Source organism: Eulemur rufifrons, chromosome 16, assembly GCF_041146395.1.
Source record: "Eulemur rufifrons isolate Redbay chromosome 16, OSU_ERuf_1, whole genome shotgun sequence".
Lineage (NCBI taxonomy): Eukaryota > Metazoa > Chordata > Mammalia > Primates > Lemuridae > Eulemur > Eulemur rufifrons.
Genome location: NC_090998.1, coordinates 62,609,326 through 62,635,930, shown reverse-complemented (window position 1 = coordinate 62,635,930; position 26,605 = coordinate 62,609,326). Strand labels below are relative to the sequence as shown.

Here is a 26,605-nt window from a genome sequence, read left to right as displayed (position 1 = left end):
CTCTACACTACATCAGCATGGTTTAAAATACTAATGAAGTAATGGAGCTAATTGCCTAAAGAAGGTCTTTTGTGTCCTTTGTGACTGAAAACTGGAGAGCCCATTTGTTTTCCTCTTCATTATTTGAATATAAAGAGTATTTCACATGGCAGTTTTCACTGAATCAAGGGGGATTCTTCCTCTCCAAGTCCTGGCTCCTTCCTGAAGGAATTGTCAGTAGCCATATTGATTTCACCCAGTAATACCATCAAATGTCTGCTTTGTTGGCTGAACCTTCTTTTGTATATCATTTCAACCCAATAGAGATGTTGTCCTTTGCTTCTTTATACCTGTCAATATTTTTTCTTGTCCAGTGGATGACATGTTTTCATCAAAGTTGATGGCCGTAGAGAAATGTGGAAAGACATTACTCTGGATATTGTATTCTTCTCCAATTTTTATTGGATTGATTTGAGCCTTGATGGTCTTACTGTAGTAAACAGGACTTGTAAACAGTGAGTGCTATTTAATTTTACTCTTTTTTTTTTTTTTTTTACCAAAAACACTGGCTCTAGACAGTGAATTTTATACCCCAAAATCCTTAGTTTATAGGAATTCTAACATTGCAATTTTAAACAATGTTTTCCACTGTTACAAAAGCATATGGAAAATATATATAAAAGATAAAAAGATACAGGGATAGCTATAGCTTTAAATACATAAAATTTGTATGTGGCTGCCAGTTTTTCAAAATGGAAGAAGAAACTTAAGACAAAAAATAGATATTTTTAGGAATATCTCTTCCTTAGCAGATGAATCAACTCAATTGATTCATCAATTGTTTCTATAAAACACCCTAAAATAAGTAGAACAAGTTTTTGGTGATGTAAGCTCTATTTCTATGATATTTTATTATAGTCATATCCATGTGCACGGTATGCACATTCACATCAGAGAACTTAATTTTGCTGGCATGGACTCCATTCCACTGAATACAATTAAGTTTAGAGCCACAAATGAGCCACAAAGTCATTTTAGATACCTCCTCTGGCCTAAAATCTGCTTTCAAAAAACCTGCAGTGTTTTTATTGTATTATGATAAATACGTCATGGCTTAATATTATGAATGTTGTCCAACTACCCAGTTGCCCTATAATTATAAAAGAATATGGAGACCTTAATCTTTATTTTTAATGTTCTGAGGATATTTAAATATTTTAAAGTCAGATACCACATCAAATATTTGTTTCTTTATTCAACTCGTATCTGAGTTTCTAAATCTGAAAAATCAGGAAATCCATTAAAAAATGTATAGATAGGTATAGATATCAGATTTGCTTCTTTTTTCCAGTCACTCATATAGAGGGGTTTATATGATCCTAATTGTAATTCTGTTGACATTTTGGTATCCAGCCCATCCATAACGAGGCACTACAAAATCTCTGGAGCATCTCATGTGTTAAAGACATGTTCTTATCCATTAAAGTATGTCTGTTGCTTTCCACACTTACAAACTTTCAGGAGTGAGGGTTAATGTCATCTTTTTATTATATTAAATATTTTCTTAGATATATATGTCTATATGTCTTTGTGTTTCAAAACCTTTACTTTAACTTCTAAAATCATGATTAAGCTTCTGAATATTGTCATCTCTTCAAAAATCTTTTCTGATTTTTAAAAGTCAGTTTATTAAAGTATAACTTACATATGGTAATATTTCCCCTTTTCAGTATACCATTCTAAGAGTTTTAATAATCACATTCAGTTGTGTAACCATCACCATTATCAAGATATAGAACGATGGTTCCGACACCACCAAAAATTTCATCATACTGTCCCTACTCCCTGCCTCTGGCAATCTTTGATCTGCTTTCTGTCCCTATTGTTTTGCCTTCTCCAAAGTGTCACATAAACAAAATCATTACAGAGTCTGGCTTTTTTCACTTAGCAGCATGCATTTGAGATTCATCCACATTACTGTATGTATGAGTAGTTTATTCCTTTTTATTGCTGAGTAGTATTCTGTTGTATTGATATACCTCCAGTAGATTATTCATTCACAACTGAAGGCTATTTGGGTTGTTTCTAGTTTGTGCCAATTCTGAATAAAGCTGCTATAAGTATTTGCATCTTGTTTTTGTGTGACTATAACTTTTTACTTATCTTGCATAAGTAGCTAGGCTTAGATGAATGAATCTTACAGTAAATGTGAATTTAATTTTATAGAAAACTGTTATCCTGCTTTCTAAAGTGGCTGTACTATTTTATATATCCACCATCAATGTATGAGAGTTATAGATGTTCAACATTCTTGCCCATACTAGATATCATCAGTATGATTTTTTTAACGTACATATTCTAATCAGAGTGTAGATGTATCTAAGTATGGTTTCAGTTTGAATTTCCCTAAGTGACTAATGATGTTGAGGATCTTTTCATATTTGCCACCCATACATCTTCGATGATAATGTGCCTGTTTAAATACTTTACCCATATTTTAATTGTGTTGTTTAATTTTTATTGACTTCTCAAAGTTCCTTATAAATACTGGACATGGGGCCTTTATCAGGTATATGTTTTGTAAACATTTTTCCCAGTTAGTTTGTCTTTTCATTTTCTTAACAGTGTCCTTCAAAGAGTTAGTTTCTGCTAAAAAAAAAAAAAAAAAAAAAAAACACCCATGATTTTAGTCTTGCCTCTCAGTTTTTAGGCCCTCATATTAACAAATTTGCACTAATTTCTAATGGACAAAATTATAACTTTCAGAATTGGAAGAAGTAGAAGAAAAGAGACACTAAAGACAACATAGATCTATATGACATTTACTTGGGTAATACAGCAATCAGAAATTCTTTTGGCTGAAAGTAGCAGAAAATCCAACTTCAGTGGATTCAGTTTGCTTAAGCAACAAACAAGACTATTTTTTTTTTCCACTACAGGAAGTTGAGGGATAGGCAGCTGTTTGCATGCATTCAGGGGCTCCGTGTCTTTAGAACTGATATCTGTATGGTTCCCTGGCCTTTCTCTTGAAGTTGAAGGTTGCAACTACGGCTGCTAATATCCACACTCATGGCAAGAAGTAAAATATGGGAAAGGACAGCACTTGCACCAACACAGCAACACTTTCTCAGAGGCTTCTCACCTACCTCCAGCTGGATTCTCACTGGAGAGAACTAGGTCAGATGCCCAGACAACATTGGGAGGAGGGGGTTGAAAATGGGGATTGTATGAGGTGAGTCTACCTAGAGCCTGCCACACACAGAAATTTTCAAATAACATCCAAATACAAAGGGTAATAAAACTATACTATAAAAGTAAAAGAACATTCAAAATCTAATTTTAAACTTAAGATTTTTTTTTCTTTGAACTTGCTGCTGGCTAAGCAACTAAATTCCAAGGGTATCATTCCAATTGCTTCTTGGGTGTACATATAATGGTAATAATAGAAATAATAGCAGCTATTATAAGAAGAGCATAAAATAAGAATAGTGGATTATGGTTTACAAAACCACATACTTTACCTTCTTTGACTGCCTCTTTGAAGATACGGTTTTACATAATAGACAACTAATGTACACAGGTGGTAGGTTACTTAAAGTCACATAGAAAAGGGACCCAGAATAAGAACTCACAATATAGATTTGTCATCCCTTACCTACCTCTCTGTACTAATTGGGGTTTTCAAGATCAAGAAGAAATTTGCAATAGAAAAATTAGCTGGGCATGGTGGCATGCATCTGTAGTCCCAGCTACTCAGGATGCTGAGGCAGGAGAATTGCTTGAGCCCGTGAGTTTGAGGTTTCAGTGAGCTATGCTGACACCACTGCACTCTAGCTAGGGTGATAGAGTGAGATTCTGTCTTAAAAAATAAAATAAAATAAAATAAATAAATAAATAAAAATAAGAAGCTTGCATATCCCACATGTTTAACAATATAAAATTTATATTGTGATACTGTCTGCATGGCCTGTGTATGTAAACTTGGTATATAAATTGAAGTGACAGTAAAACTTTCACTTCATTTGTACTTGTTATTCTTTCAGTGATAAAATTTCCATCTAGAAAAAGTAGTCTATTTGCTTTTCAATATAAAGAAAGTAAAATGTAAATTATTCATTTAAAAAATTTAAACCAGCCCTTCTGTAGTGAAAATTAATGTTATGTCAGAGTTTTAGAAAGAGCCTTTTTTTCCTCTCTTAATTTAGCCCAAGTGCCTAACACGTTGACTAGAATAGCTCCTAAATAGAATTAGCCGAATGAATAAATGAACTTTTGAACCAACTCACTACAATTTCATTGCTTTAATTGAATTGATCTATATTTTTAAATTTTCAACAGCTTGGAATATGTTCTAAACACGCACAATGCTACTGAATCTGTGAGATTTATTCAAGGTTAGAAAATTACTGATGCTGAAATCCAAGGTAAAACTGTATGAGGGTATCTATCAATTATTTGCCTTACACTAGGAATTAAACCCATCTTACCAAATGGAACGTGCTTAGAATGCTGTAGCTTTAAGTTTATCAAACATTTTGGAACCCAAAGGATTCAGCCCCACTTAAAAGCCCCTTGTCGAAGCACATACAATTATTTTCTCTTTTCCCTTTAAGAACTCTCTCAGGGTATCTGGTAAAATAGTTTAGCTTTCCATGGTAACTTTCTTCAAAATTTTACAAATACTTTTATAGTTGTCCTTGAAGAGTAAGGTAGGCATGGATACATTTTGTCCCTTAGGAAATGAGAGGTTAAGGAAATTCATAAAGTGACATAGCTAATGGAAATAGAATTAATATATCCAGGCTTTGACCTTACTCTCTAACCAGATCATGTTCTCTTCAGCTCACTTTTGAAAACCAACTAATTAGAATCTATTGTGTTTTTTGGAGGGGGTGGGGAAAGACTGGCAATAATGTTGGATTCAGTTCACTAAATCTTAGCATATTATCATAAAGGGAGATTAAAATGATATTTCACTCTCATTTGAGGTAAGCAATTTGTTGGTTGCATAATTCTTGAATTGTACATTTACAGCCATCATTTGTTTAATGGTAGCTACTATATAAAACTTAGATACATTTATTCAAAATATAAAAAATGCTTGTGGCATCTGCAAATTTTTGTTTACATGCATGCTGTCAAAATAGTAGTAGTTTGATGCTGTCTTAATATAAGAAAACTTGATATGATTTAAAGAGGAAAGATTTTGGAGGCAGTACTGATGAATTTGTATAACAAATCTGTGACTATTTAGCTTTATGATCATAGTCATGTTACCATCTCTGCAACTCCATTCCATTGTGTGTAGAGTGCCCAAATCATAAATTGTGAGAATTAAATGAGCTCATGTATACAAAATGTTTAGCATTACATTTGACCCAGAGTAAGTCCTCATTAAATGCACACCAGAATTATGACAATTTACTCCAACAAATATTTATTAAACATTTATAAGATCTTCTATTCTATTATAGATCTGCTATAAAAGTGGGATTTTATGGCTTACTAATTATTGCATATAAGAAGAAAAGATATATCTGGACTCTTTAGATCAGAATTTGTCAGCCTCAGCACTATTGACATTTTCGCAGATAATTCTTTGTTGTGGGATGCTTCCCTGCACTGTAGGATATTTAGCATCATCCCTGGCCACCATGTATTAGAAGCCGTAGCACCCCTCTCCTGCCTGTTTGTAACAACCAAAAATGTCTCCAGACATTGCCAAATGTCTCCTGGAGGGCAAAATTGCTCCCAGTTGAGAACTACAGCCTTTGATCAATTCTTTGTAAAGAGTGTTCATGGACTGATAGTCCTAGGAGATTCTCTCCAAAGATCCTGAGGTCAAATAAGATGAGAAACATTAATTAACAGCAACAGCAATAAGGATAATATCTAACTTTTGGTAAACTTACTACCTATAGCAAACTGTTCCTATCTTGTTTAATCCTCATAACAGACCTAGAAGTTATTTACTATTTGAATGCACATTTTTCAAATGAGGAAATTTAGCACCAGAGAAATCAAGTAACTGACCAACATCATACAGTTAGTAAGCGGCAGAGCCAGGGTTTGTTTCCAAGTTATCTTCAGAGTCTGTGCAATTATCTGCTACACAGTACTTCCCCTTGCATGTCCCACTTTTTAATTCAAAATTCAAATTGGGATGTTAAGGATAATTATTCTTAATTTGTGTTATTTGTTAGGTACATGCTATTTACCATATCTGAAGCACTTACAAAATTACCTTTTGTTTTAACCAATTGATGACAGTGTCCAAATTATTTACTGAATGATTATCTTCATAAACATCTTTAGTTGCAAGGAAAGAAGTCACTTTCCCTGGAAATGTTAACTAAAATAACCCCAGACAAGTTCAGATGGCCAGGAACTAAGGAGGGTGAGACTTAGTCTGCTTGAGGGAGGCAGAGAACATTTAATAGAGGAGATAATATTTGAATTGGGCCTTTATTCATCATGTTAAACTTGGATAAAAAAAGAGTCTGCCAGGTGGAAGGGCATTCCCAGCAGAGTAAATAGCATGTACAAAGGCCTGGGTAACTGGGAGGGTTTGATATGTTTAAGGAGTGGTGGGGATGGAGGAAAGGAAATAGGAAAATAGGACTAGACTGGAGAAGGCTGGGTTCTGCATTATTATTTCTGGCTTGACTTCTGTAGGCATTTGACTTTATCACCTTACTGTAAGGGCAGCAGACAGCCAAGAGCACAGTAGTGACATGGTCAGGTAGGTACTTGATGATAATAACTGAAGTGAATAGTGTTTGGTGGTAGGAAGACCCAATTAAGGCACTAATGCAATGCTTTCAGAAAGAGATAATGAGTTAGGGTTGAGCAAAGGGTCAGATTTGAGAGAATTTATTAACAAGAGAATCAGGGCAGGGAAAATCTTCTTAAATGGGCTGTAAGAGCAAATAAGTAGAATCTAGTGGAAGGGCTGTCTCTATGAAACAAAATGATGCACTCTCAAAGAAATAACATGGAATTATATTTAACGGCTATTCTGGTGGCCTGGAGAATTTGCAGTAACATATCTCAAATTCCACAAATGCTCTTCTAGAAACCTGTTCTCATTCCCATTCAGATTTCCCACAGAAATTGAATATCTCAATTATTCAGTGGCAATTCAAAGCTGAAAGGTAGAATCTGAATTGTACTTCTACCTTTTTAGTCCAGACCACTTTGTCTATTTTCTTCTAACCATGTCACCCAGGAAAGATGAGTAAGCATTAGTGGAGATTCAACCAAATATATTAGAGAAATGATGAGTCAGTCAAAAATGTGAGGAAGAGATTAGTCCCAGCCACTCAATAAATGGTTGTTGAATGCAAGAATTAGTCAAATTTTGGATTCACTTTAATAACTTTTGACTTAAGCAAGTAAAATAAGATTAATAGAAAGGAAAAACCCTTCAAGCCTTCAATTGTAATTTTCCTATTTCATTTTTTTACTGAAATAGCTAATGAGTCTCTCCAAAAAATTACTCCAGCATAATACCAAATGGATTTTTACTTTTCTTCATTATGCAATAGATGTTTACACCTTTATTATTTAAATCCAAAATGAGCATGTAGTCCAATATATTTAACCTTGATATTTTTTTCCAAATATCATCTTCAAACTATTCTTTAAGGTTCTTTCTCCATATATCAGTTTATTTAAGATGAAGCAATTATTTTACCATTGATATAAAGATTTTATGATTCCATTTCTGGCAGTTTAAAAGGAAAATATTTTTTTCTACCATGTTTTAATGATTTCTAGAGTTGTGTAGTTGTATCTAAAATCATTATTCGAAAGAATATCTGCTGTTTAAGGAGTGCTATTAGGTACCAGAAGCCTTGAAAGTATTGTTTCAAATAACAATGGCCCTACTAAATAGATATTCCTTACCCATTTTTCAGATGGGCAGAAAGAGGGTCAGAGTAGTGAAACAAGGCCTCATAGTTTCTCAATTATATTGTAAGACTCAAAATTAGGTGCATTAGTCATCAAAACCTGTGCTCTTTCTAAGACATCATTCTGGATCCAGATTTTACCCCCATCCTTTCTATTTTACCTAAATGTTAACATGAATACATAGCTGATATGTTGCTTTGTGTTACCAGTTCTAACATTCTCTTACTTTACTTGTTTTTGCTCTGGAATACTTTTTTTTGTTCTGTGCTTAAAGGACTCATTGACTACCCTATCCACTCATATTGAAGTCAAACAGATTCACAGAGTAGATTATGTTATAAATGTTCAAAGTTATGAATGTGTATCATTAACAGTAACATACTTTCCAACGTGATGGAGTTTGGGCCAAAGAAAAGATACCGTTATCCCAGCTTTGTGGAATATTAATTTAGAAAACTCTTTTAAAGTGTTACCAAGATTTAAGAGGTAACTTTATGTATAATTTTTATCACATTTTTGAGATCTAGGGCTATATATAAATTTATATATAAAGTTTTTAATGACAGAGTTTTTATAAAACCAAACATAAAATAGTTTTTGTATTTGATAAACATAGACAATCAAATTAAAAACTTCTGAATAAAAGTGATTGCCTTCCCTGCCCCAGTAGAAGGTATTTTTTGGTCCAAATCATCAGGATAATTGATTCAGACCTATTTTATTTGGTAATAGAGTACTTCTATCTTATAATGGCAATGTATTGTCCTGTCTGCAATGAAAGAATTGAAACTCTTAATGTTCTTACACATTTCTTTTTTATGTGAACATTTTAGGTGTATCAATATATGCATGAAACGATAACTGTTAACGGCTGTCCTGAATTCCGTGCGAGGGCCACAGCAAAGGTAAGGCTTGAGTAATTTTAAAAATATAATTGACCCCAGTTATCTAGTAATTGATTGTGCGCGTGTGTGTTTCAGGTATTCTCGTGTGTACACTGTAAGAAAATTTAGACATCAGTGGCAGCCCAGAGTCTAGAACCAGTACTACTTCCCAGGTAAAAATCCTAATGGAAAATTGAACGTTTCTGCTGCTTCTGTAGCTTAAGAAAGGAGAATGATTTCATTAAACTCACTAAATGTCCATTTGGCACAAGCAAATCTACTGGTTCATTATATGAAATACTATATGGTGTTCTGATACAGTCCTCTGATCCAAAAGAACCTGTATCCTATTCAGTGCATGAAGATTTATCTGAACAGATCTAAAGACTTTATTTAAATTAGACAGGAAAAAAATTCACCCGACACACGCTGATCTAGGATTTTTCCACGTACTCAGCTGAGTAGTGGGTAACTTGCTGAAAGAATGTGGTGTTATGAGACCCCATCTCTAAATTAAAAAAAAAAAAAAAAATTAGCCTGGTGTGGTGGCTCAGGCCTATAGTCCCAGTACTCGGAAGGCTGAGGCGGGAGGATCCCTTGAGCCCTGAAGTTCAAGGCTGCAGTGAGCTGTGATCATATCACTGCATTCCAGCTGGGCCACGGAACAAGACCCCGTCTCTATAATAAATAAATAAATAAATAAATGAAAAGTTTTTTTAATTAATTTTTTTTTTTTTTTTAAAGAAGAATGTGTGGTTTTGACCTAAAGGAAAGGCCTGTCACCTTTTGTGGTAGTGGCCACATTTGCTCTTTAAAAACTCAAATCCAGAGATTGCAGAGACTCTACTAATGGAAATCTTACAGTAAGATCATGAAATTATTAAATATCTAGAAAACAGACCATTAAGACATTAGTTTTAAACTAAAATCACTGACACAGTTCTTATTTTACAAACACACAAATGTTATAATAGAAACAGGACTTGCTTTTAAAAATCTGTTATCTTCTAATAACATATAAGAAATAAGAACCATTAAAAATAATTAGAATTTTCCATTTAAGTGTTTTATGTTACAACATCTCTTGTTGGGTTTCTCTCCAGATTTTTTAGTTTTCATTTTGTAACCCAACACTGTAGATTTATAAATTTCTTTTTAACTCAGGAAAAAAGAGAGTATTATTATCATTACATCATGCTTTGCTTGTACTGAAGTGGAACACATACAGAAAAATGATCCCTACATGGTTTAATTAAGGGGAAAGTGAATTATGTAGTGTTTTACCATTCTCATTTCTTATTCATGTAGAACAGCAGGATAGCAGCATAATGTTGCAATAGCACAATATTTTCTGGTTGTTTCTGGGCTGTCTGCATTGCATCCATGTCAGCCATTAAAACTTATGCATGACGACAAGGTTTGCATGAGCAAATGCATGCAGCTAAAAACAAGCCATTGTTTTCATATCATTCCCTATCTTTCACTAAATGCAGACAGTAGCATAATGCTAAATTGATGTGATAATGCTGTGTGTGGAAAAGAATGTACAGTAGTTGGAATCAATATTTTCACAGTGTTGGATAAATCACTTTATAGTAGGCATCTAATCAACTGTGGTTACAGTGGGATAATGGAGGTGAAAAAATAAGAAGCAGGCAGAGAATCTTGGTAGAAACTACTTAAATGTTGTTATTTTATTTCTATGGGGGGGTGGGAACTAATGGTAAGTTGTTTTCTTGAACTTCTTTTAAGAAATTAATATATTAATTTTAAAATAAAATTATGTCCATATTAAATGATGTGTTAGATATCTAGCTATAAAATCATGGACTGTTCTTTTTGACTATTTCACTATAATACTTGAAATATTAATGTAAAATATAGAGGAAAAAATACTGTGCCAGATAAGATCTCCCACAACAAATGGAATGTAGGTATGAAATAACAATAATCTGTTTGAATCTATTATTGTATCTTAGTTTTTATTTTCTTTTGGGCCTCCTCAATAAAAAATAAAAACTTATATTTGCGAAGCCTGTGGTTCAGTGATATGAGGGTTATATACGTATTCACCAGTATATACACGTGTAAGTGCTCTTCCATCTGTTGAATAAATATTTATGAACTTTTATGTGCAAGCACCAAACTAGACTGTGTGTCATAGGAAAAAGTGCAAGACACACTCTCTGCCCTTAAAGTGCTCATAGTCAATGCATGTACAAAATAATTATAATAGTAGGTAGTATATGTAACAAAACTATTTGGAGTCCAGGAAGAGGAGGAATTGCATCTAACTGAGGGAACTGGAAAGATGTTTACAAAGGGAAATTTTTATCACAGTGGATAAGCTCCAGAAAGCTGGAAATAGATGGGTGGGGCTTTACCAAAGAAAGGAATCACCAATGGCATCTAAATGAAAAAAGGCCCCTCCCTTTTGTGTTCTTTCTTTCACAGGAGAATGCTATAATAAAACTATGAGAAGTTGCCTGAGCTACCCACTGCAAAGCATATGATTAGGCTCATTTCCCTCACTTTATTACCAAAAGACCATCTTTTCTTTCAGGCAACAGTTGCAGCTTTTGCAGCTAGTGAAGGCCACTCCCACCCTCGGGTAGTCGAACTGCCAAAGACTGATGAAGGCCTTGGTTTTAACGTGATGGGAGGAAAGGAGCAAAATTCCCCCATTTATATCTCACGCATCATCCCTGGAGGGGTGGCTGAAAGACACGGAGGCCTCAAAAGAGGAGACCAGCTGCTGTCAGTGAACGGAGTGGTATGTTTATAAAAACAACCAGAGATGTTTCTCCTTGAGCACATTCTTTTTTTTTTTTCCTACTGTTACCAAAGTCAGTGTTGAGATCCTAGAACAAATCATAATTTTGTGTTCAAACAGCTTCCTAAGTATTGATGGATACTAAACCTATAAAAGCTGTAATTTTATATTTTTATGTCTCATTTCATCTTGTTCAGTTATCATAAATATCAGCTCGTTGGAAAATCATTCCAAGAAATTATCCCAACTAGTAGAATTTCTCCCCATAATACTCTAATTGAATTAACACGTAGAAGGACAGAATAATTTCAAGACGCTTTTTATTCTAAGTTACCATAAGCAAATAGACACATTTAAAAAATAAAGGTAAAACTCCTCACTTTATAATGTGTGTGGGTTTTTCATTTTAATTATATAAGAAGGGTAATTTTAATGTTTATATAGTAATAACACATATGATAAAGGCTAATGCATTCATAATTCTTTTAGCCAGGTCTACAACCATAGTCTAATAGTATTCCTGTATCAAAACATCACATGTATCTCATAAACATATACATCTATTATGTACCCATAATTAAAAATTAAAAATATATGTATTACTGTAATCCTAGCACTCTGGGAGGCTGAAGTGGGAGGATCGCTCCAGGTCAGGAGTTCGAGACCAGCCTGAGCAAGAGAGAGACCCTGTCTCTACTAAAAATAGAAAGAAATTAGCCAGACAACTAAAAATATAGATAGAAAAATTAGCCGGGCATGGTGGCACATGCCTGTCGTCTCAGCTACTCAGGAGGCTAAGACAGGAGGATTGCTTGAGCCCAGGAGTTTGAGGTTGCTGTGAGCTAGGCTGATGCCACAGCACTCTAGCCTGGGCAACAGAGTGAGATTCCATCTCAAAAAAAAAAAAATATATATATATATATATATATGTATTAGTATATTAGCCTCTCCTAAAAAAAGTTTGATTACATTACCAATTCATCATATATATTTTAGTTTTCAAATGAAATTTAAAGTAAATAAAATTATATAACATTTAAAGTATGAATGTATATTTTTTCATAACCTCGTATTTTTTGGATGCCACTACCTTTATGTGTTATAATTAGTTGCTAAAGAAATAGCTTCATGTGAAATGAATAATTTTCTCCTCATAACTTTCATTTATATCAAACATAAATCACCTAAAAGTATAAATTTCAGAAATATAAACAAGAACATATCAATGTTTACCTTTCTATTAACCTAAGATTTTTTTTCTAAAAACTTAAAGATTTTAATGTATAAACTACTGCCTAGATTTGGGTTATTTGCAGTCATATTGATTTATGCTTAGAACACAATATCCAAAATAAAATGCTTTTGGAATGTGATATTTTACTGGTAACTATCAAATGAAATTCTTCTGTATTTGTATCTTGAATTTTGTTCATTTGTTTTTTTATTTTTAGCCTGAGTAGTAGTTTTATAAAATCCAAAACTATTCATTCAACTCTGCTCTTCCCTAATGCATATCAAATTTATCATCCCATGAATATTTCATATAGCTTCAGCATTCCAATTACTATTTACTTTTTTCTATGTAATAATGCTTTGAGATAAGCTTTTTTATTGACCTTTAGATAACTATGACTTTTTCAAAGCATATTTCAACTGATAATTTCAGAGTTGAACTTTCTGGTCTAGAGGGCTTTAGAGCTAGGCCACACCATCGTCACATAGTAATCTATGCCTCAGAGTGTGAATTTATGATTTCTCTGAATATATTGGGTAGATCAAAAGAAGATATAAATTTAAAAATAGTATGAAAAGTATAAAAAAATCCAAAATTATTAATAGTAACTATAATTGCATAAAGCAACAATAAATATATATATATTAATTCAATAGGTGGTTGACTTTGAACTTTCTGCTCAAGGAGCTAAAAGCCTTTGTTAACCCACACGTTTGCAGGGAACACACTGTGGGCATTTCATAGTCACTCATCCATTTATTGCAGTGACCTCCCGATGTACCTGGGAGGCAGCAGGGAGAATTGAAGTCAAACAGATAAGGTTCTGCCACTCAATATCCATATGATTATGAATTCATATCCCTTGAACCTGGATTTTCTTATCTGTAGAAAAAGGAATACTAATAATTTGAAGGGCTCTGGTGAAAATTAAATTGAGGCAAAGTGTCTGTTGAAAACTGTCCTGTGATAATTTGGTCACACATACTTTTAACAGGTAAGTGTGGCTACAGGTGAGGGTTAAAAACCCCCAGTGATACTGCTTTTGCTAGTTATGTTAAAAGTAAGTCCTAAAGAAAATTCTGCTCTCTATATAGGCATATATTTGCAAACATTTGTTAGCAAGAAGGCAGTAATCAACTCATACAGCTCTTCCATAATTTTGATGAAATCCTGGATCTCTGTCCATTCAGGTGTTCTAATCATAACCTTGGGGAAAAGGTTCACTTGAGGCAGGTGAGACAACATTCCCAGGGCCAGGATTTTGTTATCCTTATATTCAGTATCAGACATCCAGAAATCCTATTAAACTCACAGTTGAAAATAGTATGATTCAGTAGTCAAACTTTTACCACCAATCTTATGGTACAGGCTTTGGGCCTCCATAAGATTTTCATGCTCTCTTCATGCAAAGATGAAGAATGTCTCTAAAAGACTTTCATATTCCACATATATTTAAAACCTTTCATGTTACCGTTAAGTTCAATTTATAACATTTATTGTGCTAGTTAATGGCCCACTAATTTCACCAAATAGAATCTATTTCTGACACATTTTTGCTAATAAGTGAAGCATCATTTGTTCATCAACATAGGTGTCACGAATGCTCTTATAGTGGCTACCTCTTGAGTGTTGCCTTTCTGAGATAACGCTAGCTAATAACCACTCTAAACTGGTTTACTTTACTAAGCTCCTAAAGCTGGAGCTTAAAATACCGCACATCCGTATAATCAAACTATATATTACAAACTACCTATTTTAAAGTGTTTAAAAGTAAGTTAGGTACATTTTAACAGTGCCTGATATGTCCGGGTGTTCTGTAAATGAGAAACTTCATGACCCCGTGACTCGTTCGTAGTCATATAAAGAGTAGTTAATCCAATTCCTAAACCCTGGGCTTCTAACGCTGAGTCCAGAGGTCTTTTCAGTATGAATAATTCCAGGCAGGTAGCAGCATTTAATGGAAAAAAAAATTATTCTGTAATGAAAGGGCCAAAAAAAGAAAAGATTAGCAAATGATTGAATGATTTCTATTTCTACTTTGAAATAAGGTACCATTTGGGGAGATTAAATATGGAAGATTTTCAGAACATGCCATTATAAACTGAGAACAAATTTTTGAAGGAAGTGAGTTAGAGGACTGAAGTGAACCTTAACTACTTTAGCATAAGTTCTTTGGGGAAAATTTCCAAGTATCCTACTTATAAAGTAAAAAAAAAAAAATATTCCATGGACCTTTAAACATCTGAAAAGACACCTGAAATGACCTGATTGTCTTTGTTTACTTGTATGTTTTCATATCCTGCCTGCGTTTAGAAAGGATATGTCATGATGTCTGATAAAAAGTAAAATATGTTAATACAAAACTGTTAACATGGAATGTTAGGTAATAATTTGGGATATAAAGGGGGAATCAATAAATAGAAATTAAAAAGAGGTATAGCAGTTGAGTAATTGATTTTTTATCTTTGCTTCTTAGAAGTCAAAACAGAAGGAAACTTATACCAGCTCAGCTATCACTGGGAAAGAACATTTTTTTTCTATCACTAGGTTCCAAGAGAAATTTTTCTTGGAATTTTTGCAAATGATACATTAAATCACCTAATACAATTTTACAGAAAATTAAGAGGCCTTTTGTGTATGGCTACTTCTTATGTCAACTCTCAGTGAAAACTTACAGCTGAGTGCTGAATTAAAATTTAGCATCAATAGGAGGTCAAAATGTTACAGTTATAATTTATAGCTTTCTAATATCCCCTTTTCACCCTTTTATGCTCAAGTGTTTTCTCAGCAATTTTGAGGAAGGACTAAAGGAGTATTTATAAAGGTTGAAGCCAATGTGGAGCCAACAGGGATGGTAAATATATTTAGTGATAGAGTCAGGATATGAAAAATCTCAATAGAATGATACAGTAGGCCTAATTTAATAAGAATCTACATGAAATCCTGCTCCTATGCCCAGAAAACTAGCTACACATGTGCAGAATCAGGGAAGAATGGCCAAATACCAGAGCCTGGGGAAAAAATCCTGGGGAATTTCAGTTGCTTTCAAGAGAAATATAAGGCAAGTTGAGGGAGAGGGGCGAAAAATAAGGCTAATGTGATTAGAGAAGCACTGATACAAATATCTTGTACAGAATATGGAAAAAGGTTGGTCCAACTCGAGTGTGCTATTTAGCTCACACTCTGTCGTGCTCTGATCCTGGTTCCATCTTTGTAAAGAACAATAAACTCATGCAGAGATGAGCAATCTTTATGCAAGGAACATGTTGAGTTGTTTAAGGTGGAGAAGAGAATATTTAGGGGAATGATGACCGTCTTCAGCTGTCCTCCGTTGTGCAATGACAGAACCAAGGCCAATGGGCTAAAGTCACAGGGAAGGCAGATTCCAGCTTACTGTAATAAAGAGTTTCTAAACTCATAAAGCTCTCTAAATGGAGAAAGACTAAGTCATAAGGCAGTGTCTGACCATCATTTGAAGTTTTAAGCAGAGATTAGAAGACCACCTGAGAATTTCAAAGTATGTGTACCATGTAGAGGGTTGAACAGTTGGCCCCAAGGTCCATTTTAAGTCCATGACTAAGTGATTCTATGTCTTCAAATGGAATTTTGCTGAGACCACTATAGAACCCTCCATACAAATACACACCACCTTATACTGTGAGGCAGGTAAGTAGGCTCTGCCTATACTCTGTGTACCCTGTTCATGAGACATTTTTTTCCTAAATGGAAAGATTAGAAATCTACTACAGTATACTTTTTATTTATTTAGCACTTTACAGTTTATTATCAGTGTTTACACAGTATTCTCCTATTTGTTTTTCAAAAAAAAAAAAAAAAAAACAGTCTCATGAAATGGGTAGGGCCAGAGTGTTCCCTCTCTCTCCCTCTTTCTCTCTGTCTTACACACACAAATGCACACACAGTTTCACACCCAAATAGACACACATAAATTAAATTTCAACTTTTACTGCAATCATAGCTGATGATTACCAAGTGTAATAACTGGTGATTTTAAAAAACAATCCCAGTGAAATCTGAATAAGCTCTGTGGATTGTACCAATGCCAATTTACTGGTTTTAATGTTATGCTTTAGTTTAACAAGATGTTAATATTGGGGGAAGCTGAGTAAAGGGTGCAAGGGACATCCTTGTACATTCTTTCAACATCCTTTAAATCTACAATTATTTCATATTTTTTTAAAAGGCAGAAAGTCCAAAAGAATTAACCCCAATTATGGTATCCTACTGGTACTGATGGGAGAGAAGACAGAGGACAGAAAGTTATTATAAAATACAAGCATTAGAACTTTAAAAATATGCTATGTGGAAAAGAGGCCTTCATTGGCTTCTGAAATCTAAACATTGTTTTAGAGCAACATTGGTGGGAAAATTGCAATTAAATTTGCCTAGCTCTGTAGTTAAAACTAAATAAAGCTGTCGATACAGTGTGTGCACATTGCTAATTAATTTTTAAGCATAACAGTGAATGAATAAAAGTTTAGGTATGGAACAGAATAAATTGTTTTCCTGGAATCTGGCTTTTTTTTTTTTCTGATTTTATAAATACCGAGTTAAGGGTGAGTACTCACAGCCCAGATTATTTATGCAAAAGGGCTGTCAGGTGTAGGATGAAGAGGAAACAAAAACTAGAATTCCAGATCTGAGCTGTGCAAAGCTATAGCATCCCAGAGGGGAAATCAGTATTAAGATCTTATTTATCTATTGTCTGAACAAAGAGGAAACACAAACAAAAGCATTTTTAATTGCTATGAAATACACTGCAAGATTTCTGTGAAAATTTAAGTACCACAATAAAATGTGTGCTCCATTGATGGCAGTAATTTTTGTTCATTGCCTTATCTCCAGTCTTAGAATAGTTCCTGCATATAGTCAAAGCTCCATAAATATTTGCTGAATGCCAGGCAATGCTGTAAGCACTCTACATAATGAATTTCTTATTTCTCCATTATATTCTGTGGTAGGTACTATAATTATCACTCTCATTTTTTTGCAAATGAGGAAACTGAGGAAGAGAAAGATGAAGTAACTTGCCTCAGCTCACACAGCTACTAAATGGCAGAGCTGGATATCCTAACTCAGGCAGTGTGACCTTATTAATCTTAATTTAAGGTCAATAAATATAATATCTTAGCCATTAATAAATGAGTACTTTCATGTATGATGTAGAAAAAGTCAAGTTTTCTTAATCTTTATGGATTTGCATAAGTGAATTTTTGGGGGAGAGAGAGTTGTTTTTCTCAGCTGCTCATAAGGGACTTGGACCTTTAAAAAAATTAAGAACAATTCTGAAGATAGCAATGTTTTGAAAAGGAGTTTGCTTTAATTCAAATGGCCCAGAATACTGAGGAAGTATAAAGACTTTGGTTCCAATGTGTTTGAATTGTTCCATACATGCCTAACCCATCGTTCCACTTTGCACCAGCACCAGAGAATGGCCTGAACAGCCACTCTCCCTGGGCCAGCTGAACAGCCCTGGCCCACAGGCACTCTCTAAAACCACTTGGCCCTCAGAGGAGAAAGGCAGAACCTCTGCCTTCAGTTCCCCTGTAGGCCTGACATGAGGATCCCCAACTTAATTCTAAGCTAAGAGGCCTCTATGCTAAGTAAAGCTATTCTCACATCTTCTCTGTGCCTAGAAGTCGTTAGCAGATTCTTTACCTTTCTTAGCAGCCGAGTAGGAGGTTGTTTGGGTTATAATTAAATAGGAGTGCAAGCTGGAATTTCAGCTAAGTGCTGAAAATTTTTGTTCTCGAGATGACATCATGTGACACTTCACTCATTTGTGAAGGAGCCAAGAGAAGTACAATTATGTTGTTTTATCCCAGTCACTTTCAGAAGGGCACAAACAACGCAGCATGATCATTTTGCAACGCTGAGCAGACAGTGCTCTAGTCCCCTTCATTCTGAGTTGGCTCATGGTAAGAGATCTTTTAATTTCTGAAGCAGAACAGAGAAATACTCTGCTATCCCAACAGAACAGGTAACAATAGCTCACAGGCTCAAACTGCTATATTCCCACCCTGTGATTTCAGCACCAGGTGTATTGGCTCTCGCTCCTTAATAGACCAACTTGAACTTTGAGCATACACCAGGATCGTGCTGCTAAAACTGACTGAAAATGTATCAATGCCAGAACACACACAGTTGATCAGAACACACTCACACTTAGTTGATGCAGAAGTACAAGTCTCTAGATGAGGGAAACTTCGCCATACATGGAATCAGACTGACCTAAACCTTTATTTAGATTGCTGATAATGGGGCATTTGACTATTTAATTTAGTTACTAGTGCAGTCTCTCCAATAGTTATTTTTACCATTTGTTGTTTCATTTGACTATTCAATTTAGTTACTGAGTACAGTCTTTTTCATAGTTATTTTTTGTTGTGTTTTCCTCATTTTTGTGCTGTTATTTTAGCAAAGGTTTTAATTCATTCAACAATTATTTGTAGAGCAATTATTATGTGCCCACTATTGAGCTAAGCCCTGGATATAGAGTGAACAAAACAGAAAGGTTCTAACACAAGGAAATGGTGAATGCCTGAGGTGGTGGACACCCCAATTACCCTGATTTGATTGATTAATTCACATTGTATGCCTGTATCAAAACATCACATGTACCTTATAAAGAGATACAACTATAATGTACCCATAATAATTAAAACATTTAAAAAATCCAGAAATGTTCATAACCTTCATGGAACTTTCTGCCTGGTAGAGAGTAAGAATATGATGATGATGATGATGATGATGCTAACAATAAATATATACATACAAATGTTTATGTAACAGTGATGATCTATCCACCAGTTATCCCAGCCTAAGAGAAATGCCTCCGATGATTCTGTTCTGTTACACATTGGTCAGAATAATGAGATTATTCACTCCATGTATTAGCTGCCTATGGCTGCTATAACAAATTGCCACAAACTTGATGATGTAAAATAGAAATTTATTATCTCACATTCCTGAAGGCCATAAGTACCAAATTAGTTTTACTGGCCCCAAATCAAGGTGTCAGCCAGGCCATGTTCCCTCTCAAGGCACTAGGGGAAAATCAGCTTCTTGCTTCTTCCAGCTCCTTGTGGCTGCTGACATTCTTTGATTTGTGGCCATGTCACCCCAATCTCTATCTGCATGGTAATATTACCTTCTTCTCTTCCATGCTCAATCTCCCTTCCCTCTTATAAGGATATTTGTGATTACATTTAGGACCCACTGAGATAATGCAGGATAATCTCCCCAACTCAAGATTCTTACCCTAATCATATCTGAAAAGACCTTTTTTCTATATATGGTAACATCTACAGGTTCCAGGGAATAGGACCTGGTATCTTTAGGAGCTTATCCAGCTTTCTACAATGTGTAAACATCATAAATCCACAGTGCTTACAAGTGTCCAGGGCTGTGGAATGAGACCAGTTCACAGACTATGGGCATGTTGGTTTTACACTCAGAACTGCATATGCTGAGTATTTTCCACTTTACTTCTGGTTCTGACAATGCAAGTTCCTTTTTCCCCTTACACTTTGGCACTTCGCTCATTTTACTTCTCCCTATCTAGTCAGTACAGCCCTTCAGACTCTTCCTCCTTTCCCCAGCCCCAATTTTATCTAGTCTTAGATGAGAAAAAAAAAAAAAAAAAAAACTGATGTGAAAACATGCAACTCTCTCTTTCTGCTTATAGTCAAAGGCTTTCAGCCTTGAGTCCTTTTTTGCTCCCAAGGTGTAGGCTAAAAGAAGCAGAGGGGGAGTGAAAATATACAAAGAGTAAAAATGTATACTTCAGGATATAATACTGCCTCATGATTAAACACTGTGACGAGTGTTACAGAGAAAAAAGAATAAGAAAACAAAAAGCCATAGAATGGAACAAGAGGAGTAACTTTTAATAGTATTAGGAATGTCCTCTTTGAAGGGTGACATTTAAACTAAGATTAAGGATAAGAAAGAGTCCATTGACATCAAAAGAAAGAGCTTGTGTGACATTCCCAAGATAGGAAAGTCCATGACTTGCCATGTAGGAGGGGTTGAAAGAAGACCAGGGCAACTAGGGCATAGACAGTGGGAAAAGATGAGGCTCAAGAGTTGGCTGGGAGTCAACCAACAGGGGTTTATAGGTGGTACCCAAAAGTTTTCATTTTATTTTAAGTGCAATAGGAATCTCACTCAATGTTGTGCATCAGTTCTGAAATCTGGTGATATGCCAATGGTTTCCTATACTTCCTGAGGCTATTCACTAAGAAATGAAATATACTTTTTTGTCTATTTTAGTTTATTATTTTTTCTAAATCACTGGGCTAAGATCTGACATGATTACAACATTAGGGACAATTTTCCTTCTTTCTATTGTTACCTTTAAATAGAAATTAGAAACTTTTACTTTATTGTCAATTTATATTTCCAGCATATTAAAAGGGACTTATTAAATTTCAAGTTCTGTTTTCTCAGGAGTTAAGGGTACTCTGACCATAATGTGGTCATTTACTCTCTGAGACTCTATGTTATCATATGTAAAGCAGAAATAGCAATGCCTTTGTCACGGGACTAACCTGAAGGATAAGTAAAAGAAAGTATGTAAGAGTGTCTGCCATTATGCTGCATACCTTTTAAATACCCAATCCCTGTTAATTCCTTTCCTTTAAGTCGGGTAATAGTCTTCTCCTACCTTACAATTTTGCCTGCATATACAGTTAAATTCTCAGCCCTGTTTAAGTCAGTCCCTCTGTTTTCTGTTTACTTAAAGAAACAATAAAAGTCCCCTAGTGAATACTCTAATTGCAGAGGCAGTTGGATCCCTGTCATTAACTGGTTGATTATGGGCAAGTCATTGGAATTTTTGATGTCTTTACATCTGCAAAACTGATGGAACAACACCTGTCCTAACTATCTTTGCTAATAGTAATTAGGATAAAGAAGAGAAAGGATAAACACAGCATCAGCAAAAATAGGACTTGTTTTTACAATAACACAGCATTATTGCTACGTATTAGTATTAAACAGCCTTGTCATCAAGCCCCCAGGTGCGTCTCTCCATATTTCCCTTTGCAACATGTTTCCATGTTTCCTGTTGAAAAATCTTAATTTATAAAAGCAGGAAATATAAACCAAGTAAAGATCCTTCTTCTGTTCTAGCTGGAAAATGTGTGGTTCATCTCAAATGAATAAAGTGTTGTCTTCAAATTTTATGCTGGTTCAAGTTCTGGCATCATTTATGCTTTGTGGAACTCATCAAACCCAATTACCAGTTATTGCTTTAACCATTAGTGAAGAAGCCAATGATTCAATTTAAGCCCCCAACTTGCTTGGGAGAACATTCTTCCAACTTATTAATGTTGGTCTAAAGACTGCTGGCATCAGCCTAAGCAAGGTTGGAATGTTATTAATATACTGCAACTACATGAGTCTACCTAATGAAATGCAAGCTAAGGGTTTGCACAATTTTCTATAATCAATTTTGATCTTGTTCTGTTTTTAATTATATTCTCAAAAACAGAAGACACTAATACAGATGGAAATCAGATAACACGTCATAAGCTACAAGTGCTTGCTGAGACGTTCGTGTGATACAGTGAAACGCTAACTCAAATATTAGTTGCTGAGTCTCAGATATGGAAAATACAGTTAAGTCTTGGCAGTTGTGAGGCTAGAACCACACCTTTCTAAGTTTGGCCGTGAGGTGTGGCCTATTTTAATAAAGTTGCAGAGTGTGTCACATTGGGCCATAGGCCCTCCCTCCTTGGTGTCCTTTCTCTTCTCTCATAGATACAGAATCATCAGTAGCTTATTTTATCACTGCCAACCTTACTCTGAAATGTAAATTACTGACCTAGCCCATCAGTGTCACTAAAACACTCCTCGAGAGAAGTCATGTTTGCTATTCATAGATGTGCCTATTATTACCAACAACTGTGTAAATATGTAGCATAGTTTAAGACTTAAGAAAATAACTTTGAATATGAACCAAAGCATGAGACTTTAGATTCTAGAGTCAAAGTCTGTATATGTAGTAATTGTGTTTCTGATGGGACATGAATTTAAATCATTGCAAGGCTAGAGTACAAGAGTTGATCTCCTCGCATCAGCCTGAGCGTAGCTGATCACCCAGCACTTGCATCTCAACTCAGCTTTTTCATTCTGAACTCATCACCACATATGCAGTGGTCACTACATATTCAGAAATCTAGTAAAATAGAGAAGTTGAGGATTCTGGGCAGTCTGTGGACTTCTACCTCTGAAAGACAAGGGAACATGACACTGTACTAAATTTGGTTTTGCAAAGGGCTCTCCCTGAGTTAGGAATGATAAATTTGACTAGTACAGGGTCCAGGGGGAGATTAGATAAGTAAGTAGAGGTAACCAAGTAGGAACTGTGACCATCGGTAGAAGAAATGCCACATAACAGTTCCAGCTAGTTCTTGTCACTGGGGAATGTAGATGGTTTGGCAGATAATTCAGAATTTAAAAGCAAACACACAACACCACCTTCTGCCTTTGTAAAGGTGTTGATATATAAATAGGATCTTAAAGAATAAATTGTTATCTATGGAACTGTTAGAGTGAATAGGTTGATGGATGGTACTCTAGGCAGAGGGAACAACATATAGATAAACATATAAGAAACATGTTTGGGCCGGGCGCAGTGGCTCACGCCTGTAATCCTAGCACTCTGGGAGGCCGAGACGGGTGGATCGCTGGAGGTCAGGAGTTCGAGACCAGCCTGAGCAAGAGCGAGACCCCGTCTCTACTAAAAATAGAAAGAAATCATATGGACAACTAAAATATATATATACAAAAAATTAGCCGGGCATGGTGGCGCATGCCTGTAGTCCCAGCTACTCGGGAGGCTGAGGCAGTAGGATCGCTTAAGCCCAGCAGTTTGAGGTTGCTGTGAGCTAGGCTGACGCCACGGCACTCACTCTAGCCCGGGCAACAGAGTGAGACTCTGTCTCAAAAAAAATTTAAAAAAAAAAAAAAAAAAAAAGAAACATGTTTGTAGCTAAAGACTAGGGTTGGGGGAATGGGCAGGAGCTGTGTCATGGAAGGTCCCGTAAACCATCATAAGGAGCCTGGACTTACCATGTGAAGGTGGTAGGAAACGGCCAAAACAACATGGTTTTATTTACATTTAAATAAGTTATTCTGGCAACTGCCAGCGTGTGGGCATGGGGTGTGTGAAGGCATGGAGGAAAAACCGGAAGAGGGGAGATAACCAGGAAATGCTTAGGAGTTCAGGAGAGATGTGATGAAGATCTTAACTGGAAGAAGACCAATTAGGATGGAGAGAAAGAAAGAGATTTGAAAACTGCTTTGGTGGTAACAATACCACAAGCAAAAACTGGAGGTTGATTGGATATGGGAGGTGAAGGATAGGGAATTACCAAGGAAGTCTCAGGTTTCTGATACAGGTCTTGCCTCTTGTTGATAAAGGAGAAAAGAGGGTTCAGGTGAGAGAGTGAGGAGCCCGATACTCAGCACTTTGTGGTGTCTGTGGATCTTCTGTGTGAAGGAGCATAAGGGCAAAGGTTTTAATTTAGTTTTGTTTTTTGCGAGATGTAAATTTAATCTTAGTTAACTGAGATCTATTAATCTGATAGCATTTTAAAGTAGAAAAGTTTTTATTTTTTTAATTCTACTATGTAAACTTTTCACTTAATTACATTTCTCAACCAGGATTTCTCACCCTTGGAACTATCAATATTTTGAATGGGATAATTCTTTGTTGGGGAGGCTGCTCTGTGTATTGTAGAATGTTTACCCTGACCAGTAACACCCCCCCACTCCAGTTGTGACAATCAAAAAAATGTCTCCAGACATTGGCAAAAGTCCCTTTAGAGGCAAAATCATCCTTGGTTGAAAACCATTATCGTACACTAAATTAGTACATTTTCATAAAAACTGTTGCAAACCAAATAGCAGATGTACTATTAAAATCTAAAAAATGCACACATTGTACAGCGTACAGTGTATGTGAACAGAATGAACTTCTACCAAATCATAGCACATAATGAATTCCACAAATGTGGACCATTCTGGAAGAGAGAATTCATCCAAGGCTTGTCCCTGAATCGAGGGCTCTGTGAGGAGGAACACCACAGTTGATCCTAATTCCCATATATGACAAAGGCAAAGTGATTGACAGTTCACCATTATGACATTTGTCATCAAATCTGTCTCTGTAGTCAAACAGTATTGTCAGAATATCACTTTAAAGTCTTCAATCAGGCTGCCAATAAGATTTATTAACCAGGGGCCATGCCTGGCACAGGAAAAGGAACAATTTAAAGAAAACATACATCATACCCTAAAGGAGCTTACTTTTATCTAATTCTCCTGGAAACATCAAGTTAAGTTTTTCATATGTAGAAATGGTTGCATTACTCATAAATGGCCTTAGCTTTAGCTTTGGGGAATTTGTGGAAATATTGTGCAAATATGTCATAAATAGAAATATGCCTCTTCTGCCTATGTTTAGAAGGCACAGTCTCTATTTAACTACTCACCAAAGTCTGTAATCAAGGTCCACAGGGGCCCTGAATGCACACACGCGCGTGCTCGCTCTCGCTCGCGCGCTCTCTCTCTCTCTCTCTCTGTCTCTGTTTTACAATGGATCTGAAATTAATTCGGCCACCAGGCTAGAGGGTGGACAGCTGCTCTTCTTGAAATTCCCCCTATTTCTGTATCCATGATCTGTTTAATTTTTTAATCTAAATTAAATTATAATTATTATGTTGCCATTCACTCGTAAGCAATGTAAGAGAAACTTTAAATATCACTGTCCATGCTGTAGCAACTTAGATGCACCTAAGTGCCACAGGAACACAGTGCGCACACCATGTCACTGGAGTCCTCTTTCATTACATGAAATTGGCAGGGAGGATAATGCAAAGCTGTATGATGTGGGTTATCAGATCACACATCCTTTTATGGGGACAGTATTTGTAGTTGTTTAAAATGTTTTCCTCCAGGCCGGGCGCGGTGGCTCACGCCTGTAATCCTAGCACTCTGGGAGGCCGAGGTGGGCGGATCGTTTGAGCTCAGGAGTTCGAGACCAGCCTGAGCAAGAGCGAGACCCCATCTCTACTAAAAATAGAAAGAAATTATATGGACAGCTAAAAATATATATAGAAAAAAATTAGCCGGGCATGGTGGCGCATGCCTGTAGTCCCAGCTACTCGGGAGGCTGAGACAGGAGGATCGCTTGAGCTCAGGAGTTTGAGGTTGCTGTGAGCTAGGCTGACGCCACGGCACTCACTCTAGCCTGGGCAACAGAGTGAGACTCTGTCTCAAAAAAAAAAAAAAAAAAAAATGTTTTCCTCCAGTTATATTGACCATAATTTTGCACATATTTGGGATGTTTCACAAAGAAACCCAATCACTTTTAATTTGCTTGGCCTCTATTTATTCATTTTTCTAGAAAAGGATCAAGAATTTAACTATGTGCAACTTTTAATATGTATGTTTACTTTGCAAATAAGACAAATCAAATATTGTCATAAAACTTTCCTGATACACTTTCAATTATTTGTAGGAATGTGAGGCCTTGAATCAAATTTTTAACTTTAGCTGTGTTTGCTGTGTTACTGCACATAGATCCAAGCACAGTCATCTGCTTTCTCCAATAGAGTAGCTGCTCAGTTACTCCACCAAAGCCTTAATTTGAGAGATTTTAGATAGAGCAATAAGTTGACAAAATATACATAAATACCTTTTATCTGGAGCACCTGTGTGGCCAAACAAGGTTGTATAACACCATCTGGGCATAGTTTTAATAGTCATTCATTCAGTCACTCGGCGATT

General features: G+C 35.6%; 1 protein-coding gene across 1 annotated transcript in view; it reads left to right on the top strand.

Annotated features, from left to right (window-relative positions):
- Window positions 1-26,605, top strand: part of LIN7A (lin-7 homolog A, crumbs cell polarity complex component) — a 118,357-nt gene that overhangs the window by 67,601 nt on the left and 24,151 nt on the right. The window contains exons 3-4 of the mRNA XM_069490607.1: window positions 8,727-8,798; window positions 11,341-11,550. Of these exons, the coding sequence (XP_069346708.1) occupies window positions 8,727-8,798; window positions 11,341-11,550 (282 nt within the window). The remainder of the gene's footprint in view (window positions 1-8,726; window positions 8,799-11,340; window positions 11,551-26,605) is intronic.